General features: G+C 36.7%; 1 protein-coding gene across 27 annotated transcripts in view; it reads right to left on the bottom strand.

The window, feature by feature from the left end:
• Window positions 1-13,399, bottom strand: part of CCDC88A (coiled-coil domain containing 88A) — a 135,742-nt gene that overhangs the window by 3,546 nt on the left and 118,797 nt on the right. For 6 of the 27 annotated variants that reach the window (XM_055240576.2, XM_063617981.1, XM_063617987.1 and 3 more), the window contains 6 exons: window positions 10,710-10,910; window positions 10,044-10,115; window positions 8,689-8,769; window positions 5,141-5,406; window positions 4,484-4,943; window positions 272-371 (listed from right to left, as the gene is read on the bottom strand). In XM_055240576.2, coding sequence (XP_055096551.1) covers window positions 307-371; window positions 4,484-4,943; window positions 5,141-5,406; window positions 8,689-8,769; window positions 10,044-10,115; window positions 10,710-10,910 — 1,145 coding nt within the window. In that variant the 3' untranslated portion in view covers window positions 272-306. Of the gene's footprint in view, window positions 1-271; window positions 372-3,067; window positions 4,944-5,140; window positions 5,407-8,688; window positions 8,770-10,043; window positions 10,116-10,709; window positions 10,911-11,907; window positions 11,992-13,399 lie in introns of those variants that run through there. The other 21 variants (XM_055240573.2, XM_055240574.2, XM_063617984.1 and 18 more) reach the window with 14 other exon arrangements.

The raw sequence follows: 13,399 nt of genomic DNA, 5'->3' as shown, positions 1-13,399 counted from the left end.
AAAAAGTAATTCCTAGAACATAATTCACTAGTAAAATTAAATTTAAAGTGAGAAAAAAACTTAAAAAAAAAAATACTTGTTCCTTGCGCTGACAGGTAAAAACCTATGGCAGCCAACTAATCTTGCTTCACTAGTAAGTAGAACAGAAAGTCAATGAATTAAGCAAGCAATATTTACATCTGTTAATGCAATGTGCACTTGTTTCACACTTAATTTGGTTAGTTTGTATAAATGAGACTAATCTCATTTACATTTTAAGCAGGAAACTCACCACTTGGCCCACATGTCATGTAGTGGGTAATAGAATTAGGAGCTTTGTTGCTCCCTAGACCTGCTTTTTGAATTTCTGCTTTCTTGTACTTTGTCCACATCTGCAGGAGAAAAGCATTTCATGTTATTTAGTCAAAGATGAAACAAAATACAATTCAGAAGATAAGAAATACACTCTCACTGAGTAGGACAAGGAGAAGGAATCTGTAACTGTCTGGGAAAATTATTAATCTCATAGGCATCTCAATACTTAGAGATTGATTTTTATATTTTAAAGCTATAAGTAATATTCCTAGGAAAGCTACAATTTTTTAAAAAACTAAAACAATTACATTTCCCCCCTTAGTGCCAGATAGCCTTACTATGTTTATTTACTAAATGGTCACCTACAGTCTTAAACATAATCTTGCATGTAGTAGCAAAACCATCTGGAATGAAATATTTGTATTATTTACTAAGAAAACCAGGGCTTGATGCATATTTTATAGGCAAATAATGTTCCTCCTTAACATTGGTTAGAGCTAAAATTGCTTTGGTCAAAGGGGATGCAGTGCATAAGAATATGTTTATAATTTCTAGAAAGCTAGGCCAGGAATACTGAAAGCTATCCAGCTTCATCATTTATAAAGTTAGGGTACTGAATCTTCGAATAGTTTTACAAATAATCCTTTGGAAAACTGGAGGTGTCTTAGAGGAAATAAGTGCAACTGCTCAATTGAGTCAGAGTTGCTTCACTTTTACTTTAAATGAAATTTGTTTTTTTAAAATTTGGGGCATCTATGTAAGATTTCACTTACAGACAGTATTTTTTTTTTCTTAAATGTTTGGGAACATTTGGTTCCATATGATTTCTGTGTTTTTTTTTTTTTTTTTTTTTTGAGACAGGTTCTCACTCTTTCGCCCAGCCCAGAGTGCAGTGGCGCAATCTCGGCTCACTGCAAGCTCCGCCTCCTGGGTTCACGCCATTCTCTTGCCTCAGCCTTCCGAGTAGCTGGGACTATAGGCGCCCACCACTGCACCCGGCTAATTTTTTGTATTTCTAGTAGAGACGAGGTTTCACCGTGTTAACCAGGATGGTCTCGATCTCCTGACCTCGTGATCCGCCCGCCTCGGCCTCCCAAAGTGCTGGGATTACAGGCATGAGCCACCGCGCCCGACCGGTTCCATATGATTTCTAAGGTATTTTCACCACTAAAAATTTGATTCCAAACGCTATGAAAAAACAATGATAAGAACTAGTGTTGTGGCCAGTCGCAGTGGCTCACGCCTGTAATCCCAGCACTTTGGGAAGCTGGTCAGGAGTTGGAGACTAACTTGGCCAACATGGTGAAACACCGTCTCTACTAAAATACAAAAATTTGCTGGGCGTGGTGGCATGCTCCTGTAATCCCAGCTGCTTGGGAGGCTGAGGCAGGAGAATCGCCTGAATCCAGGAGGCAGAGTGAGCGGATATCATGCCACTGTACTCCAGCCTAGGCCACAGTGAGATTCCATCTCAAAAAAAAAAAAAAAAAAATTACTAGTGTTGTTTTGGGGGAATTTTAGGACTCCACAGCGGGTGATGATTTCTAAAGTCTAGACTGTATTTTCCAACAGTCCTCAGGACACACGGACATGATACATATTTCTCTTACATGCACAGTGTATTTTTTTCTTTTGAAAACATGCTGCATATATACATATAGCTTTTTGGGTAGGAAATAGTTCTTTCCTATAAGTAAAATTTTGTAAAATAATCACATAATTTTAATATAATAGCATGTGATTTTTCAATGAATTTTGAATGAATAAATACAGTATTTTAAAGTGTTATGGTCAGAATTATGATATCTAAAAAGTTGAAATAGCTGTGAAATAATCTTTGACTCAGTGTGGAAAAGAAGTAACACCACTTATAACATTTGTGTCATATATTGCCCCCATTTAATCTCAGCTATGTTTACCATTAAGTTTTATTACTGGCCTATGAAAAAACAAAAGGGAAAATATTAGCACCAAATATATTTGAAATGTTAGGACTGACCGGGAAGTAACTGACAATAAAATAGAAGGATGCAAAAAGTATATTAGGTGGTACTAAAATATGACAATCTTCTGATTGTGTTCATTTGATTACCTGTACCAGAACCATTTTTTTTTGTAATAGCTATCAGAAAAAAAGTGTGATTACCAAGGAGACAAATTTCATTAGGAAATATTCTCTACAGATTTTTTCTTTGGTCCAGTTAATAACAACTTAATACAACAACAACAAGTATAACAATTTCATCCCCACATGGTCACATTTGAAGGCATTCCTTCCAGGTGCCAGGCTGAGTCATTATCAGTAATATATAGGCTAAATCCAAATGGCAAAAAACATTCCAGAGAGAACGCTAATGTGTATTTCTCTGGAAGTAAACGGATCAGGGTTATGGGTTTTTTTTTGTTTTTAGCATTCTAGGAGTTAGAGATTCAAATTTAGCTAATTTGCTTTAAAAGTGCTGTGAACACAAAAATAAAAGTTCTTTGCACTGGAGTCAAAGTTAACAAATATTTTCTTACTTTTTTTTTTAAGCTAAAGAGTGTATTTATTCTTAGTTCTAAAATTTGTTCTACTAGAAACATACCTGTTTGTTTAAATGGTTACAAGTTCTAATTTTACATTTTAGTGTGATTATTCATTTTAAAAAATTCTGTTTTAAAGACATACAAATATAATTTAATAATAGATTAATTATAGAAGTAACAATTTTTACCACTTTGTAAACTTGCTACCCTTTTTGATTAGAAGTAAAAATACAAATTTCCAACACAATGAGTATAATTTGGTTTATTTCTCTTTGACTCTATATAAAAAAAGAACTGGAAAAACTATTGTATTAACTGATTTCAAGTATAGAAGCCATCTTGAAGAAAAGACAGTTACTTGAGCTCTTGTATTTATCAGATGATGAAAAGTGCAGAGAAGAAACAATAAATACAAATGTTCCTAGTCACTGTGTAAATCACATTTAAATTTGATGGGGTTTTCTAAGAATAACACTAAGTTTATAAGTATTAACAATTTTTTAAATCTGAAAAATGTTTTATAAATATGGGTATTAGTTAATATTTGTTATATAAAGTGTTGAATTATTAACTGTTTCTTTAAAACAGGACAGATGGCCTAATTAAATGACAAAAGAAAACAACATCTTTTTACATTTTCCCTACTGATACTGTACATGTGCAATATAAAGTACACATTCTGGAAGAAAAAAAGGAGTGAGAGTCAGAGCAAGTGAGGGGTGGCAAGAGGAGGAAGGGAGGGAGGAAATGAACACTTTTTTCCAGAAGCAACAAAGCAAGTATGACTTGGAAATGTCTTCTTAAGAGAGCATGCAACTGTTTTAACATGCTTCTGGATATCAAAGTAACAATCAGGCAACAAAAAATGTGAAGGAGGAGCATATATGGTTAAGGTTTTTAAAGGCATGCAGAAAATGGACAAAGTAATTAATATTTCATGCAGGTTTTGGTGTGGTTACACATTCACATTAATATACATGCCATCATGTACAGCTGAACACTGTGCAACAATTTTAAATAAAAAATAAAAACCTAGCCAAATGATATTTTGTTAACAGCAACTTTTCAAATCATATTAGAGAAGCAGTGTATATCAAATAACATCAATATATTATATTGTGCAGTTTTGATCATATACAACCATATTCATACCAAACAGTTTGATTATCCTCAGAAACCAACAATGCAGCTTCTGTGTCATCAGGATAGAGGCATGCAGAAGTGACAAGATTGTTGCTATTTATAGAAAACTGTAGGTTACTATTACTAGGGTTCTGATGATCAGAAAACTGTTGATTTTCTTTCTGTGCAGGTTTATCCAAAGAGGCAGAAGCCTGGTCAGATATTCTGATGACTGGCCTAGGAGGTAACCCACTTATGTTACTAACTAATTCTGTATTCAGGGATAAGAATGGCTGAGATGAATGCGCCACAGTAAATGGTCCTATGCTATCTTTTGCCAACATTCCGAATCCATCACTAGGCATCCTAATAGTGGCAAAAGTTTGGTTTAGAAAATGTGACCTTTCTGTTCTTGAGTTTCTAGCCTGGGCATATAGAGGCTCAGGCATGTCTATAGCTAAATCATTTTGGGCACAAGAACCTATAGTATGTGTTGGGCTGTCAAGTATATGAGAGGACCACTGGTGTAAATGGTACTCACTAGATGCTGCAGTGGTGTTGCTGTCAGCAGCAGCTGGTGGTGAATCAATTGATATAGGCAGTCTACTGTCCTTGGTCAAAAAATCATGGATGCTTGTCCTTCGTGTAGTTCCTTCAGCAGTTGAGATCACGCTGCTTGCACGAGGTAAAGTGGCATAAGGGTTACTATCTTTTGATTGTCGTGACAGAGAAGATTCTTTTACTAATTTTATCTTTCCTTGAGTGCCTGGTGTAGGTTTTCCTGCAGAACTAATGAAGTAGGTGTCTTCAGTTTTTCGAGGACCAGGTCTCAAAAACTCAGGCTTAGTTGTCCGTCTATCATAGAAGTCCCCTGGGGTTTTTCCACTTACTGACCTGGCCAGACCACAGCTAACTGGTTTATCTTTTCCCAAAAAGTCAGAAGAGACAGACAAACTTTTCATTACTTCATCTAAAAGATTCTCTTGACTTGAGGACTTTATCTGTTTAAAAAAAAAATTCAAAGCAGATTAGTGAATATAGTGCCATGTTTTTACTTTCCTGATTTAGCAGATTGTGCAATATAAAATTGTGGGTACTTCTTAATACTCCTTAACTTAAAAAAAAGCTCTGAAGTTCAATTATAGAAATTTAACTTGTGGTGTTCATCTAAATTAAGGTCATCATAGATAAAACTAACCTGTATTGAGGTAAGCTTATTGCTTTCTTCCAAAAACTGTTGTAGAGTAACGACTTCACTTCCAGGGGAACCAGTTTTGATCTTGTGATGTCGACTCTCCAGTGTTTCAGATATTTTGTGCTGGAGCACTGGGCTTGATCTGGTCTGCCTTTTCAAGTACTGGATTGGACTGCTACCACTGCTGGACCAAGCCTCATGGTCATGAAGCAGGCTAAATTCTCCACTGCTGTGGCTTTGTGGCCTGCTTTGGTTATTAACTGCACCTGCTTTTGGAGTAAATAGGGTATTGAGATTTCAATAATAGAATGGAGATTATTAATACTTTATGAGCAATAACATTTGTTGACTGTGTGCTAATTATATGAACAGCCAAATTTACTTTCAAGCTTTATTTAGAAATGCTTAGTAAACCATGTCAATCTTTTGTCAGTCTAACAATTGTCTGCCATAGCCTGCTTCCTTATTTTGTCAAACTGACAACTATCGTAAGCTCCACAAGGGCAAAGACTTGCTTTTACTATCATACTCAGAGCCTCAAACAAAGCATTCAATATATTTGTTGAGTAAATGAATGAATAAATAAATAAGTGAATAATATATTTTTTAAAATTCAGGTTCAAATAGTTATAAAATGCCTTGCAGGCCAGGCGCGGTGGCTCACGCCTGTAATCCCAGCACTTTGGGAGGCCGAAGCAGGCAGATCACGAGGTCAGGAGTTGGAGACCAGCCTGGCCAATATGGAGAAACCCCGTCTCTACTAAAAATACAAAAAATTAGCCAGGCGTGGTGGTGCATGCCTGTAGTCCCAGCTACTCAGGAGGCTGAGGCAGGAGAATCGCTTGATCCTGGGGGGCAGAGGTTGCAGTGAGCAGAGATCGCACCACTGCACTCTGGCCTGAGACTCTGTCTCAAAAATAAAAATAAATAAAATAAAATGCCTCACAATTTAGGATAAGAACATGATTAGATGAAATATATATATATATTTATATATTATATATATTTATATATAATATCATATATAATATATAATATATATAAAATATAAAATATATAATATATATATATGTGTGTGTGTGTATTTTTTTTTTTTGAGATGGGGTCTCGCTGTGTCACCCAGGCTGGAATGCAGTGGCACGATCTCGGCTCACTACAACCTCCGCCTCCTGGGTTCAAGTGATTCTCTTGCCTCTGCCTCCCAAGTAGCTGGGATTACAGGCATGCGCCACCATGCCAGGCTAATTTTTATACTTTTAGTAGAGACAGGGTTTCACCATGTTGGCCAGGTTGGTCTCTAACTCCTGACCTCAGGTGATCTGCCCACCTCGGCCTCCCAAAGTGTTGGGATTACAGGCATGAGCCACCGCACCTGGCTCATTAGGTGAATTTTATATTATTTCAGTATGTTAAGACCAAAAACTGTTCTAAACGCATAAAATTCTATTTTAATTATTTGCTTATCTAAGAAGTCCTCATTACGACTTGAAGGCTTCTCTGTTCATCCTGCATGAATAACTTTAAACATTTAAAAAAATTTAAATAGCATACATATAAGGAAAGTTAAATAAAGACACGAAGCAATTACTTACAACATTTCAGTAAAAGTATAAAATCAAATATGTAGTGCTTTATTCTTTTTTAAATGTCTTGATCATCTTATTGTTCTTGCTGTCCACTGTTGATATGGTGCCTATATAACCTTAAAAGACTCAGTTGACATTAAGCAACTATATAAAATGCAAATTAGCTAGTTCTAGAATTAAGCTCCCTCAAATCTATGGTGTTCCTTAAGAGTACTGATTTGTTTTGATCACGAACAAACTGGACATCAAAACAGAAAATGCAACTTTCCATTGTTTCCCAGTCACAGAGAGTAAAGTGGGCCACGAAAGAATTTGGCTCAAGTTATGTAACATTTTACAAAAGTAAGAGTTTCTTAAATTTTCAAATCAGAAAAAAAAATAATATTTTCAGATTACATTTTTCTACTGGATATAAAAACATTTTTAATTAAATAATTAGTTTCTTTTAAGGCTAGTCAAATGAAGTAGTGGGAGTGGGGAAGGAACAAAGAAATCTGCAAAACATGATAAAAATTAAAAAAAAAACCACCTCAAAATTAGGTATTTCAGATCACTGTAATAATGTCATAGCATTAATTGATAAAATAAAATTACAACTGAGACAAAATAATCTTATAATCCAAAAACGAACAAAACAAATGCATTCTTTGTAACCTGACAATTCTGGAGTACAGACAGTAACTATGATATATTGGTTAAATAATTCAGAGGCTGGATGAGGTGGCTCACTGGAGCTCAGGAGTTCGAGACAAGCCTGGGCAACATGTTAGAAACCCTGTCTCTAACAAAAATACAAAAAAAAACTAGCTGGGCATGGTGGCATGGGTCTTTAGTCCCAGTTACACAGGAGGCTGAGGTGGTAGGATCGCTTGAGTCTGGGAGGCAGAAGTTGCAGTGATTTGAGATAGTACCACTGCACTCTAAGCCTGGGTGACACAGCGATAACCCATCTCAAAACAAAACAAAACAAAACAAAACAAAACAAAAACCTTCCAGGCCGGGCATGATTACAGGTGGCTCACACCTGTAATCCCAGCACTTTGGGAGGCCAAGGCAGGTGGATCACCTGAGGTCAGGAGTTCAAGACCAGCCTGGTTAACATGGTGAAACCCTGTCTCCACTAAAAATACAAAAAATTAGCTGGGTGTGGTGGTGGTTGGCACCTGCAGTTCCAGCTACTTGGGAGGCTGAGACAGGAGAATGGCTTGAACCTGGGAGGTGGAGGTTACAGTGAGCTGAGATCACACCACTGCACTCCAGCCTGGGCGACAGAGTGAGATTCCGTCTCAAAACAAACAAACAACTCCCAGAATCTGAGTAGGCAGTATATCTTTGAGGAAAAAGGTATCAGTCAAGGTTTCCAGACATTTACTTAAATACCTCACCTTGGAATGCATATTTAAAAATTAAGAAAAAAAATCTTGAAATATTTCCTTATATGAGCCAAATGCATTCATATAGTTCTTGTTCAATATATATATATATCTATATATAGATATCTATCTATCTATACACACACACACACACACACAAATAGTTGTTTCTCAAACACAAAATCCTTCCCCTTATTTTGTGGATAAATTAAGCCAAACATATTTCTAAAATATGAGTAATGTGAGTTCAATGTCCATGCATCATAAGAAAATGAAGGACAATCATTTTCACGTCAAAAACAAAATGTCAGTAGAATAAGGACATATAGATAATTTTGATGTATAAATATTACCATAAGACTTTTATCTGTGAAGATGAAAAACTAAACTAAATAACTGCTCCTGTTTTTACATTTGTATACATTGAAATACATTTGTATTACAATGTGAAAAGTATAAAATGTTCCAAACAACTATGTTCCAAACACAGATGATTTGGATTTCATGCTTTACCCCAGAAACTTCATCCCATCTCCCACCTTTAAATACTGGAAATGGATAGAGCACATTAATAAATTTACCTACAGCATACCTTTGACTTCATGTAGTGAAGCATTATTATTGCTATTGCTAGTGGATGTTCTGCCACTATCAAGGCTGGCTGGTCTTGAAGCTAAATGAAAAAACCAGGAGACAGTGTGATAAAACTTCTAGCTGATGATGCTGATGAGCTTTTACATTCTGATTACAGAATGCTTTGAGGAAGCAATCATGCATACTTTCACAAGATGAGCATGCCCAGATTAGAAAGCAAATTTCCAGATAGTTCACTGAGACACTTTAGAACAGGACACTTCTGAAACAATAGTTGAGATGCAAAGAGGAGGATAAAGTACATATTTAGATTGGAAAATGAGTTCTAGATGGATATGCCAGGAGTGTTTTAGTTGAATACAATGACATATCCTGCCAGATCCCCCAAAATGCTATTGATTGGGTCACTTACAACAGATCAGACAAGGAACTCTGCACATTGCAGAGATGTCAAGAAGAGGAGGAATACAAGCAACTATACAGCTAATGTCCTGTATTCCTATCTGTAAAAAGGGTAACAATTGTATAGTTAACACTGCCCTATGCTAACTCTTAAAACCCTGCTTACATTAAAATTCCTTTAACATGTTATCCACTTATTGCCAATAGTTTGGTGAGATATGATTTTCCAGACAGAAATGGAAAAATCTGAAATACTCAACATTGCCCAAAAATTGGTTTCTTTTTAGTCAGAGTCTCGCTTTGTCGCCCAGGCTGGAGTGCAATGGCACAATCTTGGCTCAGTGCAACCTCCATCTCCTGGGTTCAAGCGATTCTCCTGCCTCAGCCTCCCAAGTAGCTGGGATTACATGTGTCTGCCACCACACCCAGCTAACTTTTGTATTTTTAGTAGAGATGGGGTTTCTCCATGTTGGCCAGGCTGGTCTCGAACTCCTGACCTCAGGTGATCCGCACGCCATGGCCTCCCAAAGTGCTGGGATTACAGGCGTGAGCCACTGTCCCTGGCCCAAAAATTGGTTTCTTAAAGTTCATCCTTTAAAACAGATATTTTTAATATTTTAAACTAATATGTATTTTAAATTGGCATTTTAAACCAATGGTAAAATGCAACTCTTATAACTTTAATCTTTTACAAAAATGGTAAGAAAATTACCTTTGAAGACTGTGCAGGCATACTTTATAAATGACCTTGAGAACATTTAGATGAAGCAATTATCTTAAAAGAGGCAGAAGGGAGTATTAGGTTTGAAGAAATGGTAGAGGTAACTATGAGATGCAGGATAGAGAAAACATGCTTGCTGGCAATGCCGCATTCACCTATTAAATGCAAGAGTCCTAGCATTCCCATTCTGTACTTAATGTGTACTCTCTAAATAAAGTTCATTATCTTACCATGAACTCTTGATCCCGTACTAGAATCATCACTAACACCTTGTGGACTTATGTCTTCAAAGGATGTAGTATCTACATAAAATAGCAAAATGGATATAAAGATATTTTTGCAATAAAAAAAATTATCAAATTTTATTTACATAGAATATGGAAATTGTTTTTCAATCATGTATAACACAGCTTGACTTAACATATTTCATAGACTCAACTAGAAACTGGAACTAGGAATAAGAAAAATGGCAACTCTCATTAGAGTTGACTTGCTTAGGGAAAACACCAGAAGCAATGAAACAATCTCCCCTCTGACCCTGCAAAGCAAAACAAGAGCCTGGGTTGTTCTAGGTAGTTGTGTTGGAAGTTGTAGGGCTTTTTAGTTTTTAGAAAACTAGCATTGCCTTCTTTTATCACTCTTTACCTGGTTTACTTCTCATTTTCTTGTTAATTCATTAGCTGTTTATTATGAAAGGAGGCCTGGAAAAGATTTTAGTTATTTGTATAATGTTTTAAATTTTTAAAACGATTTGAAAGTTCCTCCAAATCCAATACAGATCATGTTTTGATAATTATTTCAGGTTGCTGCTTTTTAAAAAGTACACAGGGACAAGTCAAATTAAAATTCTTGTTGCCAACAGTTACACCACAGTGCAAATAGCAGACGGCCTATACCTTTATTATTAACCAACTGCTTGGATCTGAAGCCTGCAGAAGAGTTGACAGTTGAAAAGTTGATGGCTGTAGTAGAGAAGGCCATAGCTCCCAATTCTTTTCTCCTTTTACCCGTTGAAATATCATCAGGAACCTCCAAATTCTCAGTACTACCTGTCCACTGTCCTGCTAGGACCATGGACTGCACCAGGTCATTCATGGCTGGGATGCAAATGAAAGCAAAGGAATCAGCATGGTTAATGTATTTGTTCTTATTTCTATTTTGTAGTATAAATACTGTGGTTTTTGTCTATGAATTAATGCAAATGGACATAAAAAATTATAACCACATGGTCATTTAAATTATGACATGCATTCAGCTGAATGAAATGAGTAGGCCAAAGGCTGATACATTTCAATAAATACTTTTATCCCACCTCCACCCCCTTTAAAAGACAGAGAAAGGAATTTTACTAAATATGACTGCCATGCTATTGTGCAGCGATGTGCTAAAACTTTAATTAGCAGCCTTCACAACGTGGTTTTGTGGTGACAAAAATGGAATGAATAAAGGTAAGATGGAGAGCAGTTCTTATATAGCATCATTATTGAAAATGAAAGTCCTTGGTCAGAGCAGGTTACTGAAGAAATTATTCATTTTATGACTCAATAAGTATACCATTCAATAAAAACCTGAAAGAGATGATATCCAAAGTGACAGACACTTAATGTGATTATGTAACTACCCATGCCACATAAAAAAAGAAAATCCAGAATATTATTATTTAAAGAATGACAAGCATTTTCAAGGGTTTTTGGCCATTTTATTTATTTAATTAATCTGGTTCATTAAAGGAAATTAATTTCTAAAGCTAAACGTTTTGTTATATTCTTCTTAAGTAAACTTCTTTGGGAAAAAAATCTCTATGGCATATAAAATAAAGGGTTTTTTTTCTGCCAATTTTTAGAAAGCACTGGAAATTTACGAGTAAGTTACATGTATGACTAGAAATATGCACGTATATGTATCAGTGGACATATACATAATGCAAATTCAGTGCCACTTGAAAAAAAAAATTCTTCTAGCTCCTTATATTAGAGGAAGACTGGGCTCTGCAAAATAAGGAAATTGGCACAGTCCAGAGAAAGGTTAGTGAAAAATTAGTAATGAAAGCCAGTGTAGTCAGTTGAAAGAAGCTGAACTGTCATAAAGTCTTACACATGGAACGACGGTAGCAGGCCTTCATTTTGTCTTTATCCTTCGGTCTGTTCCTCAAAAAGGGCAGTCTTTTCAGTGCAACCACTTTAATGTCAGAGCATGAGGAAAAACAGAAACAGGGAAATGAAAGAAAAAAGGGAGAAGAACAGATGGGAGTTAAATGTTGAAATTAAGGACAGAAATGAATGTTCGAGTTTTAGCTATGTATGCTATATTAAGGCTATTATTCTCATGCTGCTGAGTGATAATGAAATATGAAATATGTACTTTGATATTTTAAAATACTTGGAAAAGCACTGAAGACAATGATGAGGAACATACACTTTTTTTTTTTTTTTTTGAGACGGAGTTTTGCTCTTGTTGCACAGGCTGGAGGGCAATGGTGCGATCTTGGCTCACCGCAACCTCCGCCTGCGATTCTCCTGCCTCAGCCTCCCTAGTAGCTGGAATTACAGGCATGCGCCAACATGCCCGGTTAATTTTGTATTTTTAGTAGAGATGGGGTTTCTCCATGTTTGTCAGGCTGGTCTCGAACTCCCAACCACAGGTGATCCGCCCACCTCGGCCTCCCAAAGTGTTGGGATTACAGGTGTGAGCCACCACGCCCGGCCTGAGGAACATACACTTTTTTTTTTTTTTTTTTTTTGAGATGGAGTCTCGCTCTGTTGCCCAGGCTGGAGTGCAGTGGTGCAGTCTCGGCTCACTGCAAGCTCCGCCTCCTGGGTTTGTGCCATTCTCCTGCCTCAGCCTCCCAAGTAGCTGGCACTACAGGCGCCCACCACAACGCCCGGCTAATTTTTTGTATTTTTAGTAGAGACAGGGTTTCACCCTGTTAGGATGGTCTCCATCTCCTGACCTCGTGATCCACCTGCCTCGGCCTCCCAAAGTGCTGGGATTACAAGCGTGAGCCACCGCGCCCAGCCTGGAACATACACTTTTAAAGCTTGGCTTGGTTACAGTCCTATAAAAACAGGAACTGATTAGAATTATTTATGCAGGGATCAATTTTCCTAGTTAAGTTGTAAAGGTAAACCTTTAAAATGAAGGCTATTGGTGGTTCACAGAGTCTACATGATGAAAATGTACAAGGCTTTTGAAGTCTCTATTTTAACTGTTTTAACTTTTTAAACATAAGTTAAAATATTTATTTTGGAAAACAAAAATAACTTAGGAAAATGCACATTCTACCACAGTATTTTATTAATATAAAGCAACAAAAATTAGGGTGCCCAGGGGATGTTTAAAAGAGTCTTAAAAAACTTTAAGATTTCGAGGCATGGTAGCTTCTGCCTGTAATCCCAGCATTTTGGGAGGCCAAGGCAGGAGGACCACTTGAGCCCAGGAGTTCAAGAACAGCCTGGGCAACAGAGGGAGAACCCATCTCTACAAAAAATTAGCCACGTGGTGGTGAGCACCTGTAGTCCTAGCTATTCTGGAGGGTGAGGCAGGAGGATCGCTTGAGCCCAGGAGTTCAAGGTTGTAGTGAGCTATG

The sequence above is a fragment of the Symphalangus syndactylus genome, chromosome 14 (genome assembly GCF_028878055.3).
Source record: "Symphalangus syndactylus isolate Jambi chromosome 14, NHGRI_mSymSyn1-v2.1_pri, whole genome shotgun sequence".
Taxonomy (NCBI): domain Eukaryota; kingdom Metazoa; phylum Chordata; class Mammalia; order Primates; family Hylobatidae; genus Symphalangus; species Symphalangus syndactylus.
This window is presented reverse-complemented; position numbering and strand designations above follow the sequence as displayed.